At 44.7% G+C, this 19941-nt stretch overlaps 1 protein-coding gene across 7 annotated transcripts in view; it reads right to left on the bottom strand.

The window, feature by feature from the left end:
* Window positions 1–5579: 5579 nt before the first annotated feature.
* Window positions 5580–19941, bottom strand: part of APLP2 (amyloid beta precursor like protein 2) — a 49282-nt gene continuing 34920 nt past the window's right edge. For 2 of the 7 annotated variants that reach the window (XM_059867308.1, XM_059867314.1), the window contains 10 exons: window positions 19291–19365; window positions 17996–18154; window positions 17417–17545; window positions 13555–13654; window positions 12843–13013; window positions 12228–12263; window positions 9394–9476; window positions 8490–8564; window positions 7858–8013; window positions 5580–7121 (listed from right to left, as the gene is read on the bottom strand). In XM_059867308.1, the coding sequence (XP_059723291.1) occupies window positions 7020–7121; window positions 7858–8013; window positions 8490–8564; window positions 9394–9476; window positions 12228–12263; window positions 12843–13013; window positions 13555–13654; window positions 17417–17545; window positions 17996–18154; window positions 19291–19365 (1086 nt within the window). In that variant the 3' untranslated portion in view covers window positions 5580–7019. The remainder of the gene's footprint in view (window positions 7122–7857; window positions 8014–8489; window positions 8565–9393; window positions 9477–12227; window positions 12264–12842; window positions 13014–13554; window positions 13655–17416; window positions 17546–17995; window positions 18155–19290; window positions 19366–19941) is intronic. The other 5 variants (XM_059867309.1, XM_059867310.1, XM_059867311.1 and 2 more) reach the window with 5 other exon arrangements.

The following is a 19941-nucleotide window of genomic DNA, read 5'->3' as shown; positions in this document are numbered from 1 at the left end:
AAAAATCACCATGATTTCCATGCTGAAGCTCCTTTTTTCAGCAAGATATTCCAAATATACCGGTAAAGTGTTGTGGTGGATGGACACATCCCAGGCTGCATATAGTTTACATATATATATATATATATATATATATATATATATATGTATGTATGTATGTATATGTGTGTATACACACACACACACACACATATATGTATAGTCTGTAAAAGAAAAGAACACTTGACATCGTCAAATACCTAGTGTCTTGAAAAAATATGAACTGACGGCACAGGAATAAATGCACCACCTAAACCCAGCGTGTAATTCAGAGCACAAATTGGGCCATTGGAAATTCAAGTGTTCTCTGCTTTTTTAAAAGTAAACTTGAGCAAGTAGGCCTGGAATTATATTACAAGGACTTTTCTCATCTGTGGCTTGTAGTTCTTAATGCATCATTCTGAAAAACAAAGGATGCTTCAAGTTCAACCCAAAAAGATGGGTTTTGGTGTTCACTCTTCAAAGCAAGGAGAAAGCAATTAGCAAAAGACAATACAGACAACATTCCCAGAACTACGAGCAAAGAAAGGCACTGAACACATAATCTGTACAAAAAGGATTATTAAAGAAGTAACTGGAATAGCTGAGGGCTGGATCTGTGACCAAGCCTTGGGCTAGTCCCAGTCTAGCTCTTGATTCTCAGTACCTGGAGTGAGCTCCAGCAATTTACTTGTATCACCAGCAAGGGGTAAATCCAAAATTCAGCTCTTAAAAAACCTCAAACCACTGGGACTCCATCCCAGCCGAGAATGGCTGGATCATTACTTTACCAGCAGTTTATTTCTTTTCCAGTCTCCAAATACTCACATGGCCATAAGGAATGTTTCCTTCCTCGTGCCCGCTGAAAACTCATGTCCATAATTGCATCTTCACAGGATAATACAAAATCTAAAACAGATGATCCTGTTGCATCAAAAAGAGTGACACCAAAAGGTGTACAGCAAGGGCTGAGCCCTAGAAAAAGGGCTGCACACAAATAAGTTTGCCCAGAGGAGGACTAAAGGATGATATTTCCCTGTGGCCTGCTCTCAATGTAAAGATCCCTCTTTAGACTTCCCTGGCCTCAGATAATCACATAGTTTTTCCTGCCCCAAAACCCATGGATACGGGCAAGAGAGCTGCTGCTGAAAAAGGCAATGTTATATTTGACCACCCAGAGACCTGCTCTGATCCAAGCTGGGAGTTCAGTCAGATGCCCTCCAGAAGTTCCTTCCAGCCTTCATTTCTGCATGAGCCTGCACCACCTGCAGGATTATTCCCTGCTGGAGCACCACACTGAGAAACAATTATTCCTTACTCTGCATTTGGTGAGGCAGTGCCAGCCCCGGGAGAACCAGCCCCACTCTGTTCTTCACTGCAGGAAGCAGAGGTCCTGGTCAGCACACAGGAGAACAGCCGATCCCCTCCCTTTCACACATACACCCTGCAAACCCAGGCAGCAACACCAAAAGCCCAACCTGTAGAACCTCTGTAAGGTCGCTCTAAGAACAGGTCCTCTGCCAGATGTTCACAAACACACCCTGGAAGCACCAAGCCCAGCTCCAGGATGGCAGCTCTGTGCCAAGTCCCCATTCTACCAGCCACCCAGGGGGCAGCTGAGGGAGCCAGTCCCTCTGCTCAAAAGCTTTACACCACTTTCTCCCTGCAGGTGTTTTCTCTGAAGTGCCCGTGCTTTCAGCTAAAACAATAAATCCACCCTGGTGCCATCCAAGAGACCAGAGTTTCCCCCTTTCTTAAGCTTTCCATTGACAGAGCCCTTCCTCTCAGAGACCTTGCAGGAGGATACACCAAACAGCTGCTATGATATAATCCAGAAGAGATATTAAATCCCAATCAACCATCTGTATCTGCCTTATCCCTCACTGACGCTCTCTAGAGCGCCAGAACAGAAGCACCCTCAGCCTCTTCAACATCAGAGCAATATGTTTTACAGAGAGAGATTCTTCACAGCCACACACACGTGGGATGAGTAGAAAGTTCAAAGCCAAGAGTGATCACATTCTCAGGGATTTCACTTCCTGCTGCACAGCCAGGCAGAGAAAAGCCCCTGGTGTGCAGGCAGGGACACAGAAGAGAGAATTGATGTTCGCCCTGCAAGGGAATGTTCCCAGGGAGCAGGTGAGGAGGAGGAAGGAGATCCCTGCTCCCACATGGAACAGGTGAGACACTCCTGAGAAGTTCCTGCCTCCAGAGTGGCGTCAGCCCAGGTCCAGAAGATGGATGTTGGTGTGGAGACTGCAAGGATGTTGAGGATGTCAGGAGAATCATTTGCAGGTAAACTGACTCCCCTTGCTCTTTTTGCTCTCACATTCAGGGATCATAAGGGGAAATCTAAGGTATGGAAACAGAACTTTGGCTAAGGCTCCTAGCTTCCCACAGCATAGCCAGGCTGTGGGACCCAGAGCTTCATGAAGCTCTAACATGGGAGGGTGAGGGTGCATTCAGAAAACTGGGATATCCCCAAGCTGTTTCACAGCAGATACAGCAATTCAGATATTAAGTTCCACAGACTCCGTCCCATCACCTCATTCCCTTAAGGGTCTTTACCTCCTCCTACTGACACACATCATGGCAAGGTTTTGGGGAGATGGGACCACTTCCCTCAGGCCCAGCCCCTCCCACCACCCTCAGCCCCACACTCCAAGCACCATAGTCTGCTCAGACTCTGAACCTCTCTGATGTCCTCCAGAGACTGATGGTATTAAACAACCAGCTCATTCAGCCCCCAGCCTGTTCTCAAATTGCTCTCAGGAACCCAGTGCTGCTGGAAATAAAATTTTTCATTAACCCATCCTGGCAGCACACACAGAAAGCCTCCGGTCCAGGGGTTAAGAGCTCCTGCTACAAAGCACAGTCTCCACACAGGTCACTGGTAAATACAGCAAAATGCTCCCGTGTTTAACCCACTTGCTCCTGCAGAACCACATATACATGAATTAAACCCTCATCTTTGTCAGGTGCTATGCTCAGCAGAATCTTCTACCCGCCTCTGCAGCAAAGCTACCAGTGCCTGCTGGGATCAAACAGTGAATTTATGGAGAGGGACCAAGAAGGTTAAGAATGCTCTGACTCCTGCGCTGGAGAAACAGCTTTTGAGCCTGCTGCTTTCCAGTTCCCTGAGACTTCCATCCCATAGTGCTGCTAAGGATCACATCCAGGTGATCTGCATGTGGTCCAACTGAGACCTGAAAGCAAGAGCAGCTCACTCACCCTTGCTTTCCCTACCTTACTCTACTATGTCCCATAAAACCTGTCTTTTTCTGGCTCATCACTGTTGCCCCTCGCTGTGCCTATCTGGCAGCCTTTTCACCACAACAAAGCCACTGATGCCACTGACTGAGTTGCACCTGCTCTGGAGACCACCCAAATTCCTGTGTGTTGGCACCAACTTTAAGCACCACTCAGGCTGGACCAAAAGGACACCTCACCTTGAGTCTTGCAGCTCTCAAACATCTAGCTGAAACACCCCAGGTCAAAGGATTAGGAGGGTGCTTTACGTGCTCCAGCAGGTGAATGCCACCTTTTGATGGGGCAATAGGGAAAGGCTCCAGGCACTGCACCACCACCTGCTTGAGCTCATCGTGGACACCTTTAATCTCTTCTGCAGGCCAGGGCTGAATGATCAAAACCACAGTTCACACAAGTAAGGCTGGTTAAATCAATCCACCCACATTCCATCCACTTGTTCTTGTGCACATCACAGTCCTGATGCACAGAATTTCATCACTGTGCCCTTGCAGGAAGGCTACAAACAGCTTCAGAAGGGAGATAAACTGACCCAGCACTTCCCCTGCTCAGCATTCCCAAAGACCCTTCTGAAACATCCTGTTTCCTCACCAGAGAGCTACACTGCCCCTCTTGAAGCACTTTTTCTTTAAAATCAGTTTCTCTATTGAAATGCAGCTCTCTACATGCTACAAGTCTTCCCCCAGCCAACTGCTCCACTGTGCTCTGAATAATTTAATTTGAAGCATCCTATTGCCATGGAACTGCTGATATTTTCCCAAACTACCTCATCGCCTCTTTGCTGGGATCAGCCCCTCTGCTTGCAAAGCTTATACCAGGAACACCTGGGACATGCCTTAGCATCCATCACGCAGCTAAGTTTCAGCATGACTTTTCAGAAGCTGTGGTCAAAATCCATCCAAAGGAATCAATCCCAAGTGCTTGGCAGTCTGTGCCAAAGCATGAAACTAATAGACTTTGATTCCAGCCTGATGCATTTATTTTGCAGGACTAACAGAATTTATCAAAGAAAAAATCAGATACCCAAATTCAATTCTGGAACTCAGTCTGCAGCCTCTGTAATTTGTTTCACTTGCAGATCACCCTACCTGAGGGTGCAGTTCAAGAACGGCTCTGGGCTGCAGATATGCTTTGGCATCATTCAAATTAAATTCAGTATAAAATCAAAACTCTTTCCCAAGTAGTTGTGACAAGCCAACAGACGGCATTTTCTAGGACAGCATCTGCTCTTTCCTTGGTGTCTGAATAATTTAGCCAAAATATGGAGGTTTCAGTGGAACCAAGGAGCCCATGTTTAAGGAGAAACAGGACAAGCAAGCGCTTCCAGTTCCAAATTGCTAAACCTTCTTGTTTCCTCCTCTCCCTCTCTTCCTCCAGACCTATTGGTAACTGCACAGATCAATATGGAGGAAAATTAATTCTGTCTATTGACCTCTAAAATGACAGTGACTCTTAGGACATTTCACTGAGATGAGAGAGTAGGAATATGTGCTTGCGGTCACACATCAAAGGAGAATAGAGAGGAATGACACATGGGACCAGAAATAGCTTTGAGCTTTACAGGCTGTTAGTTTTAGGTGTTCTGGAAGAGAGACTGAAACCAAACAGTTATTTCCCCTCATAAAACAGCAGCAGTGATGCAGTGAGTGCTAACCTTAATTAGCTGATTCCCCCCTGGGCTCTGTGACTTTTAATTATTTCAGATCTGGCCATCCACCAGAAGCAACCAAACTGTGTCACTATGAGTTCTTTTTCCATGCCCTCATATCTAGTAATTCTAAGATTTCCTGCTGTCCTTCTGCCCAGCCCCATTCCTGAGGCCTTTGGATGGATGTCACAGGCTTTGAGCACACAGCCAGCAGAGGGTCCCTGTGGCTCTCAAGGAAGTGCAGGTGGATGGGCAGGGACAGAACACCTTGTCACCGCAGAGAGCCTTGGCTCTGCTTGCTCCCACAGGGTGTGCCAGCAGCCACCTGCATCCTGGGAATGGGGAGAAACATCCACAGGATCTTCCAAAAGCAGCCAGAGGCAGCCCCAGCCCAGCTCTCCCCGACCTGCACTCCAGCAGCTGCTTTAACACTACTCCGGATCCAGCTGTTGGTTTAGCTTCCTGCCTCCTCCTCTCCACAAAGGTTATCAGGATCTGGAAATACCACAAAAGACTCCAGGCATGGTTATACATCAGTACCTGTACAGTCTTTCTCACCATCAGAGAAAGTTTTTGTGAGTTTGGCATGACAGGGCGGGAGGATGGGGAATTAGAGCGAATCCATGAATAAAGAGAAGAAGCAATCTGGAAGTTAAAGTGTTTATTGATGTGTTTAAACTTTGTACATTTCCCACAGACCACACTAAGGAGTTTGCAGGTAAATCTGTGCATAGTGGGAAGAAACACGGAAAGGGGAAGAAAAAATAAAGTCACAGGAAAAATAGAAAAAATACACCACAGGTTACCAGAACCCCCAGATTAAAAAAAGCCGTGAGCATCAACACCAACTATACAAGCATTACAAAGACATGATGATGGTGAGTGGAACTATGCCCCTTCTGGTCTTCTTGGGGCCTATGCATCCTATTTCCCTTAAAGTAGGCAGCATCCCTTTCCCAACATGTCACTCTCTTCCATCCCCAGCTGAGACCTTTCTGTGTTTGTCAGCTCCCAAGGTCCCAGTTATTGCAGTGATTTGTCATTCTGGCCCAACATCACCCAGGGAGATGCAAAGGCTCACAAACCTGCAGCTCTTAACTACTTACCATGTCGGTGAGGCAGGAGAGCTGGGGAAATTAGAAAGTAGTAGCAAGAGGGAGCTGTTAATGCCAGGTGAGTACTGAAGGAAACTGGCTGAGAACAGAGGATTTCAATTCAATACCAGAACTTTCAACTCTAGAGCAGAACTGAATCTCGAAGGGGAATGTGCAGACCCAAGTATGCACAAACCATGTTCTAACATTCTACTAGAATAACTATAAACAGAGATGCTAGAAGCCTTTTAACTCCTTGCCTCCAGGGAGTCTTGATTCCTAGAGCCCAAGCTGCTAAGCAGCAGGGTGCACACGACTGGCATATGAAGATGGGGTTTTTTCCTTTTTTTTTTTCTCTTTATCTTTTTTTTTGTCTCATTATAAGGAATTTTGTTAGTTACCATTCCCAATTGCTTCCTTGCTTATGCTGTAATAGCTCCTATCCCTAAATTAATCTCTTTGCAACTCCCAGTGAAATTCACTTAAAAAAAAAAAAAGGAAAAAAAAAATAATGCTTTATATACAAAAGCCAAAATGACCAAAGAGCCACAACTGTCTCCTTTTTTGAAGGTGGGCTGGTACAAACAACCCTCAATATACAGGTGGTCTATCAGAAATGAAAATCAACATTTCCCATTTTTATATATATAGAGCTTGTATCAGACAACAGTACAACAGAACTGGTATTTTTCAGATTATTAAAAAAAAAAAAAGAAAACTACATCTCAGTCAAATATCTGCAATAGATCAATTTTTCCCATTTAAGGAGATTTATATATCATATTGTTATATTAGCATTTCTTCACCCATTTTAAAGAATGGAAATTGCAACTCTACAGTAGTAATTATAGTCTTAATGATCCAGGAGTTCTGAATGTAAGATGAAGTCCTCTTGAAGCAACTGTTGGTCAGTAGTTGATCCAAAACACTGGACCACTTTGGCCCTTCGCCCCGCACCTTTTCCCATCGGGGCTATTGCATCTTCATCTCTTTTATATCTGCATCTGCTCCAGGTATTTGTAAGTAGGATTCTCATAGCCATGGTTTTGCATCTTGCTCAGATGCCGCTCCTCAGGGGTGAGCATTGGGTCAACCTTTGAGAAAAACACATGATACTGGGTCAAGGAGACACTTCCAGGATTGATTCCACAAAACAAGAGGCAACAGACAAACACTGAGTGAAAAAGGTAAACTGCAAAAGGTAATTTGTTTAACAGAATTACTTGTTCAGGAGCTGATGCTTCCTGCCCACCCAATCCCCTGTGGGGATGTTCTCACAAATCTGTCATTGCTCAGCCAACACTGCAAATCAAGGACCCACTTCTCTCATTGAAGAGGTTGTTATGATCTAATGCATAGGTGGGGTAAAGTTGGAAAAGCAGCTTTCTCTGGGCTCCATTAAGTTGTAATAGGAATGTGCAAGGAAGAAGGAGCTGCTCTTTAGTATTTTGCCAATCACAACATCTTAATTGTCAATTAGCCAGGAGGACAAATTGCTACGGATTGACTGACTGGCTGCCCTGCTAAAGATATTGCCTGAAAAGATCATTTACTGCTAAATCCTACCCTGAGCCAGCCAGGAAAGCCTAAGGAAATCCTAGTGACAAGCAAATGCAACTCTGGAGTGGCAGGTGCCAGCACAGCACACGCGGGACTGGCACCTGCACACTGAGGAATGAGCAATGATGGTGTCAGCAGGGACAGAATTAATTCCTACCCAGCCAGAAGCAGAACTCTCCATGGCCTGGGAGCTCCTGCCATTCTCTACCCCCACACACATGTGATTCAACACTGACTATTTTCATCCTCAGTTATGGAGCTGTTTCTCACCTCCACAATTCCATGGCTGATGGTCCCATACTGCCTCTTCCTCAGCATCACCAAGCTGATGACTATAACAGTAGCTATGGCAACAGCAATCACCAACAGCCCAATAAGGGCACTGCTGCTGAAGCCAAAGTCATCACGGAGGGAGTTGTCATTATCCTGGAGGGAAGAAAACAGCGCAGGTTGAGGAAGAGCAATAAGGGAGATGCACTGCTGAACATAAACCTAAACCATGGCCACTAGCAAGGTCTTTGACCATCTGTGGTATCGAGATATGACTGATTATACACTAGACAGTGTATATATCACCCCTAAGTATTCCACCCCTACATATTTCACCTCTGCATATTCCACCAAAACGATAACCAATGCAAAATTCTTTCCCCAATTAGTAGCTCTGGACAGACACTGGCCCACATCACTTCCCTATCCCACAAAACACTTTTGCAGTAGGAGTCAAGTTAATATCTAATGTGTATCCACTGTTTACATCTTTATGCAGAAGGGCTGTACTGTGTTTCACTCTGCATGAGCCCCCAGGCATCCAGGCACCAAATCCTGAATTCAGTAAAAATGGTCATCAAAATCCAGCATTAGGAATTTGCAGTCCCTGGATTCAGCAGCCACAAACATACCGGCTCATCCACCAGCCCTCCGACACGCTCTGCGTTGAAAATCATCTCCTTCACATCAAGGGTTTCATCAATTACCTAAAAACGGCCACAAAAGTGTTTTATGGAAGGATCCACACAAAACAAGGAGGGGAAGGAAGAGGAAGACAAACAAGAGACATTTAATGAACACTAGCAAAGGCTCAGGACCACTTACCATCTCCCCTTTGCTCTCAACAGCATGGAATGTTCGCCAACTCTCACAGAGCCACCAGAGATAATATTGCGATAGTATTACAGCTAGTTACCTCCAGACTATTTCAGACTAAAGCCCCAGTGGAAAAGAAAAAAAACACCAATAAAAAAATAGGTGCTAACTTTGGACCCAGCATTTCTGTTATGTAAGATCTAACCTGAGGCTTTAAAACAGTATTGAAAAGAAATTCAAAGCTGGCTTTTAATTTTTATAAACCCATGCAACTGAGTCAAATGTCTTTCACTAGAACCTAAAGAATTCTTGACACTGTAGATAGAGACAACTCCTGCTGGTTTTCTCACCTTCAGAGGAAGGTGAGGCCTCCCTTGCCATGAAAAAAAAGTGGGAACATAGATGGAACACACCAACATTTGGTGTGTTCAGGCAGTGAACTTAGTGAAAATAAAGGGACATCAAAAGGTCTGATGCTTGAGAGTTCTCAGCATCAGACTGCCAAAGATCTGAAGCTCTCTCCTTCCCTTCCCCTGCCACCCTTCTGATGATAATCATTATTAAGAGCCTACAATAGTCACAAAACTGACTCCCCCACACCATATGGATAATGAACACACTGACATTCTGTGAGCTGGAATGAGACACGGAAACAAGCCACTGCTATTAATTAGTGTCCACAGCAGGTTTAGCTTCACAAAATAAGGGTGGAGAGCTCACCACATTTTCATCCACCTTGTTCTTGCTGTTAATCACTTTTTCTTCAGCACCAATCAGCCCGTCCAGCTCAGTCATGCCAGAACCTGCACCAAAAGAGCAAGGAGAGCCCATAAGCCCTTCGGAACATTTTGGAAGGGTCATCTACTCTGCATGGAGCTGCCATGGATCGTATGTTTAACTGCACAGACCACTGAGTATTAACCTGTCCTCATGCTGCTGTGTCAGATGGCAGCTCACAAACTACAGTGACAAGTGATTAGGAGGGCTGTTAATGAGGGTAAATGAGGTGGCAATGAGAGGAGCAGATAGGACTCATCACCAAAATCAGGCTGAAGTGTCAATTCAGACAAACCGCACAGTTAAGTGCTTCTGTTAGATGGCTCCAGACAAGGTGTAACACACAGTGAATGCAGTAAGGGCTGCAGGTGTCACCCCAGGTCACCAACATCCCTCTGTTGACCCTGAACAGGAGCAGACACACATCCCTCTGCCAAAAGCCAGCACACAGGGAATGCTTTCAGCATTGCCCATTCTGCTGGAATCAGGCACATCAGCAAGTGCCTCAGGAATGGGAATTTGAATTCCAAGGTCACCCAGCAAGGCTCTGTAATGAGCTGTTGTCCCACACCTGGCACAAGCCCAAAACCAATAAATCCCAGGAGAAGGGAGGAGCAGAGAACTACACCAGCCTTTGTACCAGAACAATACTACTCCATTTCCAGGCTGGAACCAGCACTGGCTCAAGAGAAGAATATCAATTAACAGAAGGCTCTGCATAAACTGTTTTGATCCAAAGCATTTATAAATACATCAGATCAGTAAGAGTCTGATGCAAACTGCTCTGACATAACATGGCATGTTAGAACACCAGTGTACCACTAGTGGTGGGGACAATGTAATGACCTGTGATGAACTAGTGCAAAAGCAGGACAGTGAAGCCTCAAACCTGCAGTGGATCTTTCCAATGACATGGGGGAAATTCTACTACAGCACTTCAGGCTCTGCTGGTGACTGCAAACCCCCCACGCTGCACAAACTGCTGAGCTTGCAAGGTGCACAAGACATTTCAACTGCTGCTGGAATTGGCAACATTTTCTTTGATGAGATGCACAGACAGGCTACTTGGCTTCAAGGCAAGTTTTTACAGTGACAAGTTTGTATTGCCTGAAAACACCACAGAAATAACATTTCACTATGAAACATCTCAGGTTTTAGTGCATCATGTTTTTCTTCGGAGGCAGTAATCAGATTCAAAGCACGGCCAAGACTGCCAGTCTGGCTTCCCTCAACTGTCAAAGCAGGTTGTTATTATGGAAGTCAATGATTGGGCTTTTCAGGAGAAACCAGTCACAAATAGTTTGTACAGAACTACTGTATCAGCTTCTGGCCTATAGCTTGGCCTTTGGTTGCTTTATTCCAGTCTCAGAAGCCAACCCAGCAGAGTCTACAGGGCTGAGAGTTCAGCTGCTGCACTGAGCTCTGCTATTTGTCTCAGTGTGCAGTACCAAGTAAAAGACCCAGTGCTATGCAGCTCAAAGGCACAGTTTATATTATATACCTGACAGGGAAAAAAAATCCAAAAACACACACCTGTACAAAATCCCCCCCCCTACCCCACCAACCCAATACTCCCTCAAAGCCCTTGAGCAATTCAATGAAAAGGGAAGGGAGAGGAGGAACAAGTGTAGGACAATTGCTGTCCCCAAGTCATCAGAGACTCTTATATTTACCCCAACAGGGAGAACTAGCACAAATTTATCATCCTCAAGGCAATGCAACAATTGTCCAAAAATTCAATAAATAAAATATCAAACTAAAGTCTGCTCCAATTCTTGCCAGAGCAGTCAGTACACTGTACACTGTTCCACACCAGGGATGAAAGGGACTTACATTTGCAGAGAAATGTGGATAACAAGAATAGTTTCAAGCTATTTTGTCTTCACTGTGATACAAAACCACGTGTGCTCACATGAAACAGTTATTAGCAAAATCTTTTGCTCTCCTTTCAGATCTACACAATATATTTGGAAACAGATCTACACAATATATTTGGAACCAAAGGCAGATTAAAACACTGGCTTTACTCCACACACAGCTCATGCAGCACTACTCCGCAAGAGCCTCCCCCCTCTTCTACTGATCCTTCCCTGATTCCATATCACTAATAGAGACATTATTTAATGCTAGTATTTTTATGCTGCTCTTAAAGCTGCTTTTTAGCCAGGCTCTGGGCTACTGCAGAATTAATCCTGAGTTAAGGGAGAAATGTAAAACCAAAAACACTTTGCTGGTATGGAGAGATGCTACGTGTGGGAAGGTGATGCCGAGGAAAGCACAAACATGGAGGAGGAATCTCCTGATTTATCTGTCCCATACTAGCTGCACTCCATAAGGACATTTAGATTGGAAAGTTTTTGTCCTGAAGTTTTGTGGCGTCATGGCACATCAAGGACAGGTTCCACAGGAGGCAGAAGAGCCTCTGGACTATTCCCCGCCAGCACAGAAGAGTTTAATCTGAGAAGTGTCACAAATGGAGAGATGCAAAGCACCACTGCAGACACTGGCTAAGGCTACCTTCCCTAAGGGCTAAGAGCCACTCCAGGCACTCTGAGACCCTTGTGAGCCCATCAGGGAGGAACACACACAATTGGATGCTCAGACTAGCTGGCTTCTTTAACACTAGGCCTAAACAAGCAAAAGTGAACATGACTGGTCTAAATGAAAGCAGCAAAATGAAAATCAAGGTGAGTATGGAACTAAAATGAAGCTATCAGACACATTGAGGAGGTAGGAGAGTGATCAAAAGCACTGCGAGGGAGCAGCTTGGAACCAACCTTTTTTCATTGGATGGTACAAATCCGGCTGAGGATCTAGCAGGAGGGAAAACAAAAACAAAAATAGCAGAGAAAGGAGATTAAGAGAGAAAGGAAAAAAGGCTTGTGCATGATTTCTGACTCAGACCCTGGGAAAAGCTTTTAGCCTACTGCTTTACACTCAGGACTCTGTTCAAGCGTTTTTAAAATAAATACACGCACACAGAGCAGCTGTCAACATCCAATGATACAAAAAAAAAAAAAAAGATATACATATTTAAAAAAACTAGAGAATTCCTTCAGCCCTTCAACAGGTCACAGCACAAAGATTTAACATTACACGAGAACGTTTTGTTGAAGACTGAAAATTAATTCCAGTGTCAAGATGCGCTGTAAAAACTTAACATTCACTGCAAAATGAAAAGAGAGCACAATTTTGCAAAGAGAAGTATAAGAAAATCATTAGAACAGCTCAGCAGACATTACTTGCAGCACTGCTTCTCCACTGAGTGAGGGGTTCTGTCAAGGTGACTGCTTTACTCTACATCACCCAAAGAGATTGGAGCTTTCTCTGTTCCAGCTGAGCCTACTGTCTAAGGAAAACCACCAGTAAATCCAGTGTTTGGTTCCACATACCTTCACTTTCAGGCAAGGCTGGGAAGGTTTTCACCTGGAATGGGTGGAAAGGTTTGCCATCCATGGGAATTTCTTCACTCTCCTCAGAGCTCACTCTGACATCTACCTGGGACTCAGAAATGGAGGATGTAAACTGATCCATGTCTGCACGCTGCTCCTGAAGCAGCTCATCTAAAAGGAATAAAAGGAATTATTACACAGACTGCATGAAACCTGGTAGCGACAGAGAGGGGCAGATGGTTTGAACCAGGCTGAGGCAGGACCACAGAGGAACACTGCTCTCAGGGCTGCCAGGTTATGTTATTTTGTGTATTTCGTCTGGATTTCTCAGTAAAGGCGTTGGTTAGAAATGCATTCAAATAAGGGCCAAGAAGTTTGATGTGGCAAGAGGTTTTGGCAAGATGAGACTAACCTACAAGGGGAGAACGTATCTGGGCTTTTTTAATGGATCTTTTTCATCTCCCTTAGAGAGACTGCTTTGCTATTCTGAACACTTTTGACTTTTTCTTAAAGGGACAGTGAAAATTCTTGGAACAAACTATTCTGACTGGCTATTTTGTAACATCCAGACAGTATCTTCCCTGAGCCTGAGCCCAAGCACTTGGTGTCAAGGGCAGCCCCTCAAAGGAGAGAGCAATCTTTTGGGAGCTCACTGGATACAAAAACTTGAGAGTCTTAACACAGCAGCAGAGGGGCTGGCATACACACTCACCAATCTCATCCTGGATTTCTTCAGCCACATATGGCACCTTGTAGAGCAGAGACAAGCTTTGATTCATTCGTTCCTCAATCACATGAAGATGTGTCATCACCTGCAGATGTAAAAGAATGTGTTGGTAAGCAAAAACTGTCAGTCACTTCAGAGAAGCAGCTCTTTCCTTGCTCAATAAAATATCTATTACTGGTGGATCTGCCATGACAGGCAACAGGGGACACAGATCCATCCAGTCCAATTCCGTGACCAGTGCTCTCACATTTCACAGGAACTGGCCATCTGAGACGGTGCACTCAGGAGTTTGTGAAATGCTGGGAGTAAGAGAGGATTTAGCTGACTCTCACTGTAATCAGCTCTCCACTGCAAACACTAAAATGCCACTGAATCTGGTATTTCTCATATGCCAAACATAGTCATAATTCATCTCCTGTAGCAGCTTTATTAAATGGATTATCATTCCTGACTGCTAGAAAAGACATAAGTAAAAGGAGCAGACAGGAAATTTTATCAGCTCTGGTTTCAGAACAAAGGTGCCTTTCAAACCAACTGTGGCATTACATTTGTCCTACACCCACTCGTTGGCAGCAGTGTTCTCCCTTCCTTTGAGCAATACATTCAAGCTCTGGGCAAGCTCAAATCACTCCTCCCAATCACATTAAATCCAGCATCAAAGTCACGCCTGACCTGAAGAGGGTGCTGCATAATCAGGGATCAAGGAGAGCAAGGAAAACATTTATATAGATGGCCAAACACTGCAAAAAGCTAGAGTGAGATGGACCTGTTTCACAGTCTGATGTGTGCCTGACCTTTAAGAACAAGGATGAAAATTTAACTTTGCATGTGGCAGATTGTATCGACTGAGGAGCTTAAAAGTGCATGTGAAAGGTAAAGTCAATGGAAATTCACCCACATCCCTCGCATGTCAATTTGTTGACACTGCAGCCTTCAGAATCAATTAAGAACTGTTTAGGATTTAGCTTAAGAACAGAGTTCACACACTCTCTCCTGGGCTGTAGCAGCAGCAGAACTAAGCGCTGGGTTGGGCTGTGCTTGACACGTCTGAAAACATGACCACGAATTCCACATGGAGAGCCAAGCACCATCATAACCACCACAGTTGCCACCACTCCTCCTGGGGATGTGCAGCTTAAGAAGAATCCCACAGGCAGTGGGAGATCAGGAGACACAAGGTGAATGTGCACTGCCAACACCAAGAAGAAAGGTGGAACCCATTGAATCTGCCAACTTCCAGTGTGAAGTTTGCTTCTGGAAAATCATTGTGACATCACTCTGTCCCTCACCAGAAAAGACAGCAACAGGCTTCAGACTTTCTCCTACCCTTAACCCAGAATATTTCTATCTCTTGGTTATACAGTTTTTTATGCATTTTTTTTCCTCAGTGCCTACTTCTTCCTCTGGGCAGCACTAAATGTGCTCCACTGCACTGTCTCCCTGAAGCTCTCCATTCTTTCTTCTTCTTACTTATCTTTTGTGCACTGTAGAATTCAAAGATACTCCAAAGCAGCATACCAGCCACAAACTGAGATGAGGAAAACATTCCTAAAGCTGCAAAAGGACAGTGAGTTCTCTCTGAACCTAAGAAAGGGCACATCCTTCCAAACAGATCTTTCAGTGTTAACAGACCATTCTTGATGTGAATTTTGAATTGGCCTTCCAGCACCTCTTTCACTATTTTAAAACAAGCGAAAACACATATCAACATAATTCCAAAGACTTCTGGAGTATCTGTAAGTACTTGTACAAATACAAAAGCCAGGTTTGAAGTAACATTCACATAGACTACCCAGCAGAAGGTAAAGGATTTTCTGGCTGTTCAGAAGTAAAATACAGTGTAGTGATGTAGCGGGAAGAGTGCTGGTCAAATGCCAGCATACCCACTAGAATTGCTCATTTTCTGCTTTGAAGATAAGGATTAGGAGGAAAGTAAAGCAGGCTCAGAACTTCAAAAGAAACTTTATTAACAGAAATAAAAGAAAAAATAATTTAAAAAATCAAAATAAACCTTCAGACCACTTCTCTGCCCACCAACTTTTCTTTTTCCCACTGAATACGTAAAGAGACAAATTTGGTATTTTCAGACAGTTTACCACTTTTAAAATAATCTTTCTTTAGTCTGCTTAGGGAGAGGAGTCTCTCCTGCCATGCCATGGAGACTTTTCCACAAGACTTTTCCATAGTTTTCTTGAGGTTTTAATTTTCACTATTAGCCCCTTCCCAGAAATCTGCAATCATGAAGTCCCTACCACCTTCTGGTAGTTTTCCCACAACTATCACCATGGGTCATTTCAGCTTATTGGGGTGCAATTTTAAGGATGAGCTGTTCTAGTACAGAAACAACAGTTCTCTTCTTTTATCTCTGGGAACAGAGGTTTTCTTCTTCCATCCCTGGGGCAAGGTTTTTCATCTCTCTCATTTCTCTCTGTTCAAGCTTCTCATTGGATCACAGCTACTTCAACATCTGCTTGCTTCAACATATGTGCCCCTGCTCATAGTCGTGGTTAGAACGCCACCCAGATCGCCCCAGTGCATTCCATGAGTCACAGGGGAAAAAAAACCCAAAAACTCTGGTGTTTCAATTATATCTTCACCATAGACTTACAAGAGAATTTTAGCTCAAGACTAAGGCATCTCCTCATTCTCCTCCCATCTGGGATTTGACTCTTTCTTCACTAACCTTGGTGTCTCCATGTTGTTTACTTTACATGTCTTCACCCTTTCCTTTTCTCTCTCTCAAGAAAGGATTGATGTCTGCAAGTTTAATCTGTGCACTAAAAAAGAGTTAATATCTTGTCCGGGCCTGCGGATGGCCACATGATCGCTGCAGGGCAGTGCCCACTCCAGCCGCACACCTGGTTTCTGGCCCCTACATGGTCAATTGAAGCCACAGGGCTGCTTTCCGTGCGGGGCTGCGGGGCCACCTCTGCTCTCAGACGCGAGATTTTCCACGGTGCCAGCGGAATGGCTCGGTGGCACACAGCTGGAGCCAAACAGAGCTGGCCTGGCCTGTTAGCTGTGGCTGAACTGTGCATGGCAGAATCTCAGCTGAGCCGCAGGCGGAGCCGGCTGGGCTGCGCAGCGGAGCAAGCCTGGCCAGCATCCAGTTACCTGTTCAAAAGCCAGAAGCAAGAATGTTTTTTCTAGGGTTTATTCTTTTAAAGTGTGATTTCACAGAGGCATGTTCAGCTCTCTTAAGTGGTTTGACAGGTTGCCAATATTCAAAACTAGCCAGTTGATTCATTCTGTTGGGTTCAGAGAAAGCAGTTAGCAGTCCACACAGAGAAACACTTCCATAACTAATGGATTTTCTCTAACAAATGGTACAACATAAACCCATCAAAACCAGACTTTCTGATAAAGCTAACAACATTGATCAAGTACTGGAAAGGGTTACGATTTATGTGCTGGAAACCAGGCAATAACGCTACAGAGGCATGAGAGATTTCCCACAAATCACAAACATAGGCACTATGAAGATCAAGCCTAAGGAAAGAAACATGTAGACACTTGGAAGAAGTGAGGAAGCCTATTCAAGAAAACCAAGTCCCCAGCAAATACATTTCAGGGGTGCTTGATAAAAGGAAACATAAAACTGATAGTGAGGTAGGTCCAAACCCCTCAACTTGCCACTGTGACTAACAATGTATAAAACAGAGCTTCAATTTTTAACACTGTCAGGCACCAAGGAAAACCATGCAGCGATCATGTCTGGTGACAGGAAGTAAGCACAGGAGAGAGGGAGAGCTCCACAAGGATGAAGTTGCAACACACAGCTTCCAGAGCCTTCAACAGCCCCAGGGCTGGACAATAATGGCTCCCTTGACAGAAACCCCCTCAATACCTGGGATTTCATTTGCGCAGCCTTCTCTGGATCCACTGCCAGGACATGCTGGTAGTGGCGGATGGTGTGCAGCCTATCCTTGTTCTCGGCACGGACATAGCGCTTCAGGGCCTGCAGGATGCGGTGGGGCTGGAGGACAGGAGCAGGGAATAGGTCAAACCACAGGTGTCAACCCCAAACCCACAGTTGAAAACAGCACTTCAGGGGTGAGCCCAATTTGCTGCTGGACAGATCTAACACCTGCACTCATCCCCTGGATTTTTTTTTTTTTTTAAATTAAGCCAGTTTGATTCAGAACACTTAATTTTAAGTCAGTATGACTCAGAACATCACATCTTACGAACTGTGCTTTATGGACACCAAACAAAGCAGAGTTTTTTCTCCCCAGGCAGGAAGGAGTGAGAGTCAATTACAGACCCACTGCTAAGTCTGCAACACCAACTTCCACAACGAAGAAGCTTTCCTAGGAACCAATTCCCAGTTTCTTCAAGTCAAAGGCAATCTTCTCAACAAGACATTCCCACCTGCCATCCTACCCAATGCTACCCTACTGGAAAAATGTGTACGGAAGAAACTCACACGTGGTGGGTCAGCCTGCAGGGCAGCCAGGTAGTTCTCCAGGGCGATGCGACGGCGATCGTTCAGCATGGCTTCCACACGAGCCAGGTGAGTCTCCACCAGCTGCTGTTTCTCACTCGCTGCTTCTTTCTCCAGAGATTTTACCATGGCCTGGAAGTGCTAGAAGTGTGTGAAATGCACTCTGTGATCAACACCATCTGAAACTCCTTAGAACTAACAAAGACGGTAAAACTCCACATCCCACCCATTTACAGTTAGGAGAGAAAGGCATGGAAAAATGCTGATGAAGATTTCATCTCTGCAAATTCAGTAGTGATAATTTGCTTTCCAAACTTCCTTCACAAGCCACTTCAAAGGTTTGAAGAGTGAAAAGGACCTTGCACATAAAGACTATGCTGGGGAGGGAGATTCAGGCTGTGCTGAAGAACTGATACAATATTAATTCTTTCTCTCAACCCTGCAATACAAAAACAGGAATGATCCCCTCAGCCTGGAGCCATTAATTTAAATTTGCAGAAGTTTACAAAGGTATTGCATAGCAAATTTTCCATCAGCACACCTTCAGATCAAATCTCTCTGTACTCTTTTAGAAAGGTCATAACCCTCATTTCCAAACCAACCAGAACAGTCCACTAAGTGCAACGTTCAAACAGAGATAATGACAAACTTTTGCATTTGTGCATAGTTCCAAACAGTGATTTATATTAAAAAATGCAGAGACAAACTGTGTTCCAGGATAAAATCCAAAGCGGGGTTAAAAGCTGGAGTCAATCACTTCATTGCATATTGGTTTGAGACAAATTCACAGAGTTGTCACAGCCAGAAGAGCCTTCCCCTAATGATCCCACACTGCAATCTCTCATTAACTTCACAGTCCAACTGAACTCTCTTCATAAGGCACAAGATTAGCATTTTGGCAGCAAATCAACTTCATCTGCTGTCTAAGCTGTTTTCACTAAGTCTGCCCAAGCAGGAAATGTGTGTCCAGAGAGCCAGAGCTGACTCTGAACCAGGCTCTGAGGCCAGTGTTAGTGCAAAACAGGCCAAAGGTCTGAAATTGCAATTTGGCTCCACTGATGCTATGCCTGAGGTGTAAGATCACTTTCTACTAGTGTGTGTAGGAAAGGACCTGATCATCTCCAGTTTAAAGATCAAAGCAAACAATTGAATCAAACCTCCTCCAAAAGGCACTGTTGACAGAGCAGGAAGGCTGTTCTTGCATCTCAGCTGTCTTTTAGCTCTGAATACTGCCATCTCTCTCAGTAACTTTCCCCTTTAGTTCCTTCCACTCTTACCTGGATCAGAGTCTGCCTTTCTGCCTTGGGGAGATTAACAGCCTGGTGCTCTGCTTCCTCCCACTCCTTTTTCACCTGGACAGGAAAAGGACAGAACACATGAACAAGACACAAATTTACATCTTATCTTTATGAGCTCCTTTGCCTTCACAGGCAGATCCTAGCACAGCCTGCCTGGGTTTTGAAGGCACAAAAGAGCTGTTGTGGGGTTTAAGCCTAGCACTTAATCCCTCTGAGTAACAAGCCAAGCTTCACAGAAACCCGTAAGGGTTTAGGCTGGAAGGGACATCCAAGATGAGCTGGAAGGCTCATCTTGTTCCACTCCCTGCCATGGGCAGGGACACCTTCTACTAGACTGGATGGCTCCAAGCTCTGTCCAACCTGGCCTTAAACACTTCCAGGTATGGGGAATCCACAACCTCTCCAGGCAACCTGTGCCAGGGCTTCAGCACCATCTGAATAAAGAATTTATTCCCAGCATCAATGTAATGTCTCTCTCCCAACAACGGAGAAATAAAAATCTGACTCCCATGGTGTGGTCATACTGAAAGAAACACACAGAAGGCTGGAAACTGGAAAGTAAGTCACTTCACCACCAATTTTTCCAGTAAAACAGGGGCAGCAGCCGACACACAAACAACCACACAGCAC

Source organism: Haemorhous mexicanus, chromosome 24 (genome assembly GCF_027477595.1).
Source record: "Haemorhous mexicanus isolate bHaeMex1 chromosome 24, bHaeMex1.pri, whole genome shotgun sequence".
Taxonomy (NCBI): Eukaryota; Metazoa; Chordata; class Aves; order Passeriformes; family Fringillidae; genus Haemorhous; species Haemorhous mexicanus.
The sequence above is the reverse complement of the archived record's forward strand: the minus strand, read 5'-3'. Positions and strand labels throughout refer to the sequence as shown.